The following is a 12,321-nucleotide window of genomic DNA, read 5'->3' on the forward strand; positions in this document are numbered from 1 at the left end:
GGCTTCCCGCTACCGCGCAACATGACGCCCGGCCGATATACGCCGTCAAAACAAGAAAATATTCAGCCGAATTAAATTCGTCGCACGTCCGCCCCTTGCCGCGCCAACCCAGACTACCGGGCTTCGACGTGTCCGCGTGATGTAGGGGCTGCGTATTGGTGGCGTTGCATGTATATATATATATATATATATATATATATATATATATATATATATATATATATATATATATATATATATATATATATATATATATATATATATATAATAGCTTAGTTCCCCCTTTACGACAAGCAAAACAATTTTCTTTTTACTTTTTTTGAATTTTTCTCTACTTTCGATTTTTCGAAATTAGAAAAATACACAGCTAAAGGCAAGAAAATATTATTTATTAATATACACTAAAGCTGTAAGAATTTTGTTCATTTCATATATTTGAGCGGGCCGAAAAACGCTCTTTACCATCTTTTGACGGGAGGTGCACTAATATCTCACCGACACTTTACGACATCGTCTGTTGATATAGAAGAAGTTTTGCTTGCCGTATCGGTGAGAACCAGCCCCTGGACAGCCCACCTGATGAAGGGTAGGCCCAGAAACCGCTTGTGGGAGTGGAGCTTGGTTCCCCCTTTACGACAAGCAAAACAATTTTCTTTACTTTTATTTTTTTTTTTTTAATTTTTTCTACTTTCGATTTTTTGAAATTAGAAAAAATACACAGCTAAAGGCAAGAAAATATTATTTATTAATATACACTAAAGCTGTAAGTATTTTGTTCATTTCATATATATATATATATATATATATATATATATATATATATATATATATATATATATATATATATATATATATATCTGGTCTATTTAGCCAGAGATCATCAGGTATTTCTCTATTTTCTAGTTCTTTATCCACACCCTCCTACCTCCCGGCCTACCCCTTTTATTTCTGCCTCGAGGTGTCCACAGTAAAATTTGTTTTGGTATTCTGTGATCGGGCATTCGTTGCACATGACCAAACCATATGAGTTGTTTTGTTCTTATGTCGTCAACAATTGTGTGTTCTGCTCTCATAATCTCCCTTACTCTGTTGTTGGTTATTTGTTCTCTTTTCGATTTTCCAGCAGATCTCCTCCAGTAATCCATTTCGGTCGCTAATAGCATGTTCTCTGTTCTGCTTTTCAACTGCCATACTTCGCTTCCGTAAGTTATTATGCTTTTCACTACCGTATTATATATATTCTTCTTATTAGTTTTAGAGATTCCTTGATCCCACAGCACACCATTCAACATAGATGTTGCCCTTCTGCCTTGCATTATTCGATCTTTTATACCCTCGTCGAGTTTTCCATCGTTAGTTATTTTTAATCCGAGATATTTATATTTGTCGCAGTTTTTTATCACGCTTCCATCCTCTAAGACTATGTTCTCTTGTGGCCCCCCTACAGTCATACATTCAGTTTTGGCTATATTTACCTCCAACCCCCATTTCTTATACTCCTCTATCAGCTTCCTTGCCATATATTCAAGGTCGTCGTGATCTTGGGCTAGGACTATCTGGTCGTCCGCAAAAAATAGGGTGTATAGGGTGTCCTCATTTATTAGGGGGATTCCCATTCCTCTACACTAAAGCATCCATTTTTTTAGTGCTTGTTGCAGGTATATTTTGAATAGTATAGGAGATAGGCAACATCCCTGCTTGAGGCCTTTTGTAATTTTTATGCTTTCTGACAATGAGTCTCGTATTTTTATTCTAGCTGTGGTGTTCTGGTATAAGTTCTTAACTGCTTTAAGTAGGTTGACATTTATATTAGTTATTTTCAACGTTTCCCACAATTTATTTAATGGTATGCTGTCATAAGCCTTTTGGAGGTCTATATATAGTAAGTAGTAAGTGTACCTCTTGATCTTTTGCCGTTTTTTTCTCTAAGACCTGTGTTATGGTAAACAGATGATCCACAGTAGACCTTCCCGCTCTAAAACTCGCCTGTTCTTCTATTTCTATCTCTTTATATTCATTTTCTCGAGGGATGTCTCACTATTGGAATTACATGTACATTTTCTTGGCAGTCGCTGACAGTCTTATGGCAGTCGCTGGCAGTCTTATGGCAGTCACCTATAATAATTACATGGCAGTCATAGGCAGTCTTCTTCATAGTCATTGGTAGTCGCTTAGCAGTGGAAGGATATTTTGGGAGTACGTGTACATTTTTAACCCGAGTGAGACACCCCTCGCATTTTCTATTTTATTCTATAGTATCTTTCCATATAATTCTACTTAATGTACTTGTCACTGCCAAGCCTCTATAGTTTGCACAGTCTTCTCGATTTCCTTTTTTAAAAATCGTCGTGATATATGAGGTTTTAAAATCTTTTGGTACTTCTGCGCCATCTATGCACATCTGGAAGAGTTTTGTTATATGTCGGTACAGATTTTCCGTCCCATATTTTATTAGTTCTCCTGGTATATCTCCCGGGCCTGCGGATTGACCATTTTTTACATTTTTACATGTCTCCCTTACTTCTTTAGTTGTTATTCTGAGGGGAGATGCGGCTACTGTTATCCTTTCTTGTGTTTCTTTACCTGTCTCAAAATATGCTCTGTTCTCGGTAAGTAATGTTTTAAAATACGATTCCCATTTGTCCATTGTTACTGTCGATATTATGTCCTTATTTTGATTTTGTCTTAATTGTTTTATCATTTTCCAGCTTTCAGTACTTTTTCTTCCACCCAGATAAGTATTGATTTTCATACATTTTCGTTCCCAAGCTTCATTTTTCTTCTGTGTTATTTTGCGTCTGACTATTGCTTGTATTTTTTTATATTCTACTTTATCATTGTGACTATTTGTATTTAAAAATTGTTGATATTTTTGTCTTTTTTCAGTTATAATACTTTCTATATCTGGATCCCATCAATATGGTTTTTTACTTTTAGTATATCCATAAGGTCCCAAGGCCTCCAGCGCAGTTGGGTGTATACTTTTTTTAATGTGTTCGTGATATATTTCGGGGTCTTCGAATCTTGTATTTATTAATTTCTCATCTAGGCGTTTTCTGTATAGTTCTTTTGTACACTCATTGTCAAAGCTATCTATGTTATATCTCTTTTGTTGTTCTTTGCTGCTTTTTTGTTGTTCTTTGTCTTCCATATTTACATCGGTTCTTCTCGGTTTGTGTACTATTGTAGCTTTGAGTAGATTATGATCACTACCACACGTGGCTTCTCTATACCCTCTTACATCTTTTACTTCTAGTTTGGAGTCTTTTCTAATGATATTATAGTCAATTATAGATTTTAATCCCCTTGTATTTTGTATCCATGTGTATTTGTGTATATCTCGATGTTGGTAGAATCCATTCATTATTTTTAAGTCATTCTGTTCGCATAAGGTTATTAGTCGATTTCTCTCTCTCCGTTGTCATTTTTTGTATCTTCTCCATAGGGTCCTGCAACTTGGCTATCTGTACTTTTGCCAACTCTGCACTTCAAGTCTCCTAGTATAATGATTTCTCTAGTTTTTCCCACTTTTGTTATTTCGTTATTCAGATCTTCGAAAAACTTGTCTTTAACATTTACTAAAGAGTCATCGTTTATACCATATACCACAAAGATAGTTATTCTATTTTCACGTACAGTCATATTTATCTTAATGATTCGTTCACTGATAGCTTCCCATGAATGCACATGTTTTCTATGGTTTCTTTTTATAAGTACAGATGCTCCTTGTTGTGCTGTTCGGTTTTTAGATACTCCACTGTAGAAATGGTCATATTGGCCCATGCTTTCCGATCCTTGTCCTTTTTTCTTTGTCTCTGTGATTACCGTGACGTCTAGTTTTAGATTTTTAATTTCTATCATTACTTCATTTATTTTCCTAGTGAGGCCCTGTACATTCCATGTTCCATAACTCATTGTCCGTTTCCGTTGCTTAAGTCTGCTTTGATTTTTCCGTCCAGTTCCGAGGCTGTGGTTAGGTTTTTTAGCATTTGTAGCTCTTACGGGTTATAGGGAGCTAGCCTATAGCCCCAACCCTCCTCCTTTATCCAGGCTTGGGACCGGCAATGGCCCCCTTAGAGCTACTCAATTCACTCCTTAGAGACCACAGGCGGAGTTCATATCAATACATGCCTTGGTTAATTTTTAAGAGCGAAATGAACTTGCTACCAACAATTTGCAATTTTTTCAATTATCATTTCTTTTTGAAGTTATTTTTTAATATGAAAAGGCGGCTTTGGGGATTATTGTGAGCTATATACTATGAACTACCCATAATGTTCGACGTTTACAAATGCTTGGCAGGAGGATTGGTTTATTTGGTTCATCCAATAATAGAACATAAAAATGAAAGCCAGGTCCAAACACTTTATCAGGTGTTAAGAATGTATGATAAAAAATTCTTTAATTACTTTGATTGAAGATATATAAAAATTGCAATACAAACCGGCAACGACGCGCTGTTTACATCAAAATATTTTATAAAGGTATAAACAATTTATTTTAGGGCTGCAATAAAAATTTAGTGGTATTACCTTGACCGTAAATCCCGTTACCCGAGTGTTTAAAAATCACCCTGTATTTTTTTGAACTTAACTATACCTAAGCTATTACAAATTATAATTTGAATAATAATGCGAAATCTGAATTATTGTAACTGAATAAAACTATTAAATAAAACACACCTACCACACTCGTTTTTCTCTTTTTTTTTCTTTATCTTCAAAATTGTTATAAAATTTGGTGCACAATGTCTCCCATGCCTTGGATATTTCAATTCTGTTGCTGTATGTATCTTTTGTATAGTCCCAAATGCAAGGAAGAAGGCGGATTTCCTCTATAAAGAGTTCCATGTCGAAATATTTATCCATTTTTTAAGAAGAAGCGTTCAATACGCAGGTAACAGAGGTGCCTAATGCAAAAATAATGCAAAGGTATGACTGGAGTCGGTATCATAGTATAACTAGTCGGTATCATAGATAAGATACTATAATATAATTTAGTATAATAAAAGTCGGTCTGGTTATCATCTGGTCCAGTTGTGTTAGGTTAGGTTAGGTGCGGCTGGGTTGAGATTTGATGCAGGATAAAGCAGGATTGTAGCAGCCCAAGCAGGATCGTATTTTATAATTCCTGCTTTCAGTGAGTTGCTAACTTCCCGGATCTGGTGTTTCCTTTTAAAAGCGTCCAATTGTATTCTCCCACCCTGTACATGTCTATATTTTCATTATGGGGCAAGAAACATATTGATATCCACTGTTTTAGGAATATTGCCCTTTTAGGACTGCCCTTTTCAAAAAAGGACAAGTTGCAACCCTAGGTATTTCTGGAATGGAAATTTAATGGCAAATCTACAACTTTAGTTTGAAAATATGTTTCGGCCACCTATGTTTAAAAAAATGTCTAATCTAAAATGTGTTTGGTTTGGTTTGGTTTGGTTTGGTTTCATAATTATATACAGCTTGTTAAAAAATTCATGAAAATAGGGCTAAAAATAATAAAAATATAACACTTTAAATTTGACCAAAAAATTCTCCGTCGAGTTTTTTTTTGCATCTGAGTGTAAATTCAACGGAAAATACTGGGAAGATAGCATATTCAAATCTAGAAAGATATTGAAATATGTAGAAAATGCTTAGATCAAAATGTAAACAAAAACTAGAAAACAAATGACAACTAGTCAATCGATTCCTCGATCGATTCGTCTCAATCAATCCGTATCATTAGTCAATCAGTTAAAAAAACATAAATCAATAAATGGTATCAAAGAACTTATACTGATGCTACCAGTTCCTTCCAATTCAAATTACTAAACATTAAAAGCTGATATCAAAACTCGCTTACTTACATTGTAACAGTCGTGATTCACAACATTCGTTATAAGCCGTTTAAGAAAATATAATTAATACCTCTTGTTGTTATAACTTATTCAGAGGCACATAAATCCAACGTACAGGTATAATTAACAACCATATTTACAGGGTTTTTTGTTCGCTAAGCTGAAAATTCATCATCATTATTTTCATATAGAGTAAAAACAGGTTAACAGGTCTATTAGTTATTACACTTTGAAGCAAAGGTAAAAATGTGAATAAAAAACATGCTATAAAACCATAATCGGCATAAAATTGCAGATAAAACTCATACATATTTCTGCACAAGATTTAAGATTCTTTAAATTTGCATTAAATAATATTATCTTGGGCCGGTAAGCGAGCGTCTAGGTTGGCCAGTCACATTCAATACCAATTATTGAATTAAGCTTGGAAATGTCCGCCATAAAGGCCGATCTAGATACGGCTAGTAATTTAATCAAGTAGAGAGAGGTCCCGAGCAATTTAGTGCAAATTTAATGTGCGTTTTTATTGATACCGTTAGAGATTTATATAGTAGAAGATATTTATGTTTTAAAACCCTATTTAAGGTCTAAATTACATTCTAAAATAATTAAAAGAACAAAAATATTTAGTATTTTGCTTAAATCATATACAAAATAAAAAAACCTAATGTTAAAATAAAAACATAGACTAAACAACTGTCAAAAAATTCTTTCTTAGTAACCGGTTTCGGCAATTCCAACCATCATCAAACCTTAAAAACAGATATCTATAAATAATAAAACTTATATAAATGTATAAAAGCAAATAAAAAATATACAATAAAACACAGATACAAATCTGTTTACATATTTCTTCAATTAACATGATCCCAGTATTTAAACTACATTAATTGAGTATTTATGTTGATATAATAATTGCTCCAAATACTAAAAAACTGAATTTTGCATGTGTATTAGACAGTGTGGTATTCCAGTGTGTATTTATAACAACAGAGACGTTCATTTTCATAACTTATTATTATAATGATTTCTGATTAAAATCCATATTTATTTAGAATTATTTATTAACTAAAACAATTAAGTATGCAATGATCTAATTTTTGGGCGGAAATAATGGTGGTATATTTAATTGGTATACTGTTTTGCAAAGATTTAAATAGTTTTTTTTGTAAACAAATGGGCTTGAAATATTATCGTCTTTAGCACCTGTACATTTTGTACATTTGTTGCTTTTAAAAAAATCTAAAATGTCAATATTCCATGGGTATATATTGATAAATGAGGTATAAATTCTAAGAAAATGCATTTTCTACGAAAACTTGAAGGATAGGAAAAAATGGTATGACACAATTTGATAGATAATTAAATTGTGCATCTGATTCTCGTAAAATATACAGGGGGTTTCATTTAAAATAAACAAGTTATTGCCGTTTAAAGCTAGTAATTATTTAATATAAATTTTTAGACACTCTTTATAAGGTAGTATTATTTTTATTATTGCAACACAATATCTGATCAATATCTTGTAATGTGTATGTGTAATTGTATTTTATTGTATATCCGTTATTTGCTTTTATACATATAAGAGTTATTATTGATATCTATTGATGATGGCTAGAATTACCGAAACCGGTAATAAAGAATCTTTTGACAGTGGTTTGGACTTTGTTTTTAATTTTAACAACAATTTTTGTTTACCATGGACCACTGCTTTGTGAACATGAACAAACCCTATAACTTATAAAAACAAAATCTTTAAATACAATATTTATAATATTTTTTGATATGAGTTTTTCAAAAAGAGTCTCCAAAAAAGTTACACATTAAAGTTGTGTTTTTTGTAATGGAACACCCTATATATTAATTGATTTTCGGATTCCAGGAAAAAAGTGAAGGTGAGTATTATTAGAGGAGTATATGACTAAAATGCAAGGTTTTTGACATATTTAACATTTTCAAAAATTTTTAAATTTCAATAAAAACTATCTAAACTGGAATTTTTCCGGTATAGCCTAATATGTAGTTAAATAACTATTGTACCTTAAATAAAATTAAAACTTTATCCAAAAAGTTATACAGGGTGAGACAAAATTAATATTGAACATTGATCACCTTTAAAAGCAAGTTACTCGTTTATTTTAACACCCAGTATATTATTCCGATATTCAATCGGGAATTCATGTCTCTTCAAAATACTACTAAGGTTGCCTACCCATCCAAAAAGATTTTTCTAGGTATTTTCATTTTTGTGATTTAGTGTCAGTAGATTTTTATTACTTGATAAAGTCTAGGTGACTGTGATATGTCTGACGTTATTTCAACATAGCTGTCATATTAGTTCAACTTTAGCAACTAGTTATCATTTTGTCAGTTAAAACAAAAAAAAATCTCAGAAATTTGCCGAAACTGGAAACTTATCCTACATTAGAGTGAATTGATTTGATTCTATTAGTTGGTGATTCAACTTTTCATTTTTTATTTTTACATAATTATTTATAAATTTCGAATAGTTTTTTTAAGTTAACGCAAAAAGACATTTAAGAAAAAAAGTTGCACCAGTGCTGTCCCGATTTTTTAAATGCTACCAAAATGGAGTCTCCGCGTCGTATGAGAGGCGCCACCCTGTACATATAAAACGTCCAATAACCGACCATCTATACCAGGTGCCATGCTCATGGCGTCGTAATAACCTACGTACAGGTATATAAATCTGGCGCTAGCTTATAATTATCAGCTATATTTACCGAATTTTTAATTCGATAACGTGTCTTGGGCAGTCATTAAAACGCGCGAAACAATGTGGGCATATTAATGCAGCTATTAGTTGCGCGCAAGTTTATTACAGTATTCAGAGCCGGCCCCTCCGTTTCCTAAGCCGGCTCTGGACTAGCGTAAATAACTCACGTTTTAATTACACTTAATGGCTAGGATTCGTAATGAAATTTATGAGTTGGCGGAAGTAGAATGTGTGTATGTCATTAAAGGTATTAACTTTAATATTATTTCGGTGTTTGGGGGGTATGCAGGTATTGTACGGATCGATACACAATGACTGAAATTGTTGGCAATACACTGTTAGAATTTTAAGATTAGTGATTAATCTTCTTCTTCTTATGGTACCATCTGCAATGAAGGTTGGCAACAATCTCGGCGAAACATTGTCTTAGACAATATTAGTGCGTGTCAGTCAGGGTGCATCCATAGCATCCTAGAAAAAGGGAACGGCGCGCGGCGCCGGCGACCGCGCACGGGCGGTGGGTCGAAATATAGGGTTAGGTTAGGTTATATCTCGATTTGGGGTTTGAGATCTGGGTTTTAGAACTATTAGTGTGATTTGGACAATTTTGATTTTTTTGAAGAGAAATGACCATTAAGTATTTAATTTTAGTCCCAAATATGATTTCTCCAGGAACTCAAGATGGCGGCTTATACAGGGTGGTCCGAACTGTATTCCGGAAACTTTGGCAGCATATTCTATAGGTAAAAATAATTAAAAAAGTTCATATAAATGTACAGTCGACTCTCTATAATTTGACACTCGTTAATTTGAATATCTCGATATATTAAAGTCCTTTAAGAAAATCCTCCATAAATTGAAAAAAAATTAATATAATTTCCCCTTGATAATTTGAATGCATTCTTGCTCGCTGACATTCTATAATTTGAAGTGAGAGCTAGCTTCCTTACTCTCCATAATTTGAACTCGACATTTTATAATTTGAAGTAAAAAATCCCATATTTTGAAGTCCGTGATTATGTATTTGCCTATTTGCCATTTGTTCAGTCAATAATGTAGTCATTGCGTCGCGCGTCGATATTGTTGTTAATTTTTAACAAACTCTTGTTTATTTGAATTTATCCCTATTTGCTCTTGATTATTTAAACTTCTGTTATTTTGAATTTTCTTTATATTGAATTTTTTTCCTGGTCCCTTGGGTTTCAAATTATGGGGAGTCGACGTCGACTATATGTCCTAATATGCTTGGTTTCGGAGATACAGGGTGTAGAAGTTACTCGTTTATTTTAACACCCAGTATATTATTCCGATATTCAATCGGGAATTCATGTCTCTTCAAAATACTACTAAGGTTGCCTACCCATCCAAAAAGATTTTTCTAGGTATTTTCATTTTTGTGATTTAGTGGCAGTAGATTTTTATTACTTGATAAAGTCTAGGTGACTGTGATATGTCTGACGTTATTTCAACATAGCTGTCATATTAGTTCAACTTTAGCAACTAGTTATCATTTTGTCAGTTAAAACAAAAAAAATCTCAGAAATTTGCCGAAACTGGAAACTTATCCTACATTAGAGTGAATTGATTTGATTCTATTAGTTGGTGATTCAACTTTTCATTTTTTATTTTTACTTAATTATTTATAAATTTCGAATAGTTTTTTTAAGTTAACGCTTTAATTTTTAATTTTTAACAAACTCTTGTTTATTTGAATTTATCCCTATTTGCTCTTGATTATTTAAACTTCTGTTATTTTGAATTTTCTTTATATTGAATTTTTTTCCTGGTCCCAGGGGTTCAAATTATCGGGAGTCGACGTCGACTATATGTCCTAAAATGCTTGGTTTCGGAGATACAGGGTGTAGAAGCTTCATTTTTATTTCGATTTTTTGCAAATAATTTCCGAAGTAACGTCAATATTTGGATGAAAATTGGTGTCTGGGAGTTTTTTGACATGAAAATTTTGATTTTGATGTCAATAACTCCTACTTGTAGAGGGCGCCACCTACATATTTTTTTACTGGTTTAAAGAGTGATAACTTTTTGTCCGTACTTGTATAAAACTACTGATTAGAAAAATATACATTTAATAATCACATATATTGACTATTTCCATTCTAATTATCTTGAGAACGGTTGCTCCTAGCGATTTTTACCAATAGACATTTTTTATGTAAAAGCCACGGAAATAAATATTTTTTCATTCAGTAGTTTTATACAGGACGGACGAAAAAGTTATTACTCTTCAAAATAATTAAAACACATGTAGGTGGCGCCCCCTACAAATAGGAGTCATATGACATCAAAATCAAATTTCTCATGTCAAAAAACTCCAAGACACCAATTTTCATTCAAATATTAACGTTACGAAATTATTTGGAGAAAATCGAAATAAAAATGAAACTTCTACACCCTGTATCTCCGGAACTAAGCATTTTAGGACATACATTTATACGAACTTTTTTATACTTATTTTTATCTGCAGAATATACTACCGAAGTTTCCGGAATACAGTTCGGACAAACATCCATAACTAACAATTGTAAATAAACACAAAAAAATATAGTATCCACCTAACTTTAATTTATTATTAATTATTAAATTTTATAATATAGAATCCCCAATTAACTACAAAAGAATTACATAGAACAGAATATTAGTATTTATTATACGCCTAGGATCATAAATAAATCGGCTTAAATAAAACCAAATTAATGGTTGTGTTCAATTAGGAAAACTATAATTAAATAATCCTTTTATATATGAACATGAACGATTTCGTAGCCATACAAATAATTAATTATTTGCACTTTTAATATGAATTGTTATTTGCAGTAATAAATGTAATTTAAATGGCTTTAATGGAGAAATATTCATTTTCTACCTCGATTGTTTATTCGATTAATTATATTTAACTGAATCTGCTGCGCCCAGTAAAAAAACTAAATAAATATTTCATTACAAGTGAAATATTATACAGGGTCTCTGTTATGTATGGAAACGGTCGATTATTAGGTAAAATATACAAGGTACCGCAAAAAGTTAAACACAAAAATTATAAGGTTTTTAAATGTCTATTGGTTAGTAATAAATTTATGTATACAGAGTCGGTCATAAAGTCGTGGCACATCAAAGTTTCATTTTTTAAATAGAACCCCCTGTATATTATTGCACATTTCAATTCTTCCTTGAATTCTAAGCAAAAATTGAAATACACACAATATACCTCAAACCAACCGTTTCCGAGTTATTGACTTTTGAACATATCACTTAAACAATTTGATTTAATTAATTTCGATATGTTCAGTTTCATTTAATGATGCCATTCTGCCAAAACTGTGATACTCCTGTAATGGGCTTAGCTACTAGTAAATTTAAGTATACAGGGTCCGTCATAAAGTTGTGGCACATCAAACTTTTTTTTTAAATGAAACTGAAAAATAATTAAATGAAAATGTATAGTATTGCACATTTGAATTCTTCCTTCAATTCTAAGCAATAATCGTAATACACAATGTAAACTAGGAGGATAAATATTATTAAGTATCACCAGTTTCGGCAAAATAACATCGTTAATGAAACTGAACATATACTTACGCTACATCCATACCGAGGCATTCTATACATAAGATAAACTCTCCCTACATGGGACACTCGTCCAAAGGACATCCGTACATAGGAATCACTACCCGTACATAGGAACTACGCCCCTACATGGAACATCCGTCCATAGGACCCTAAAAACACG

General features: G+C 32.4%; 3 protein-coding genes across 3 annotated transcripts in view; all 3 read right to left on the minus strand.

The window, feature by feature from the left end:
- Positions 1–12,321, minus strand: part of LOC115877495 (high affinity cGMP-specific 3',5'-cyclic phosphodiesterase 9A) — a 543,425-nt gene that overhangs the window by 405,263 nt on the left and 125,841 nt on the right. The gene's annotated exons all lie outside the window — the stretch shown is intronic.
- On the minus strand, positions 900–1,520 carry LOC115877593. Its single transcript, XM_030893840.1, has one exon. It carries the CDS (start codon positions 1,518–1,520, stop codon positions 900–902), a length of 621 nt encoding a protein of 206 aa, XP_030749700.1.
- Positions 3,397–3,861, minus strand: LOC115877594. Its single transcript, XM_030893841.1, has one exon. It carries the CDS (start codon positions 3,859–3,861, stop codon positions 3,397–3,399), a length of 465 nt encoding a protein of 154 aa, XP_030749701.1.

The sequence above is a fragment of the Sitophilus oryzae genome, unplaced genomic scaffold, assembly GCF_002938485.1.
Source record: "Sitophilus oryzae breed Bouriz unplaced genomic scaffold, Soryzae_2.0 scaffold_1494_pilon_pilon, whole genome shotgun sequence".
NCBI lineage: Eukaryota > Metazoa > Arthropoda > Insecta > Coleoptera > Curculionidae > Sitophilus > Sitophilus oryzae.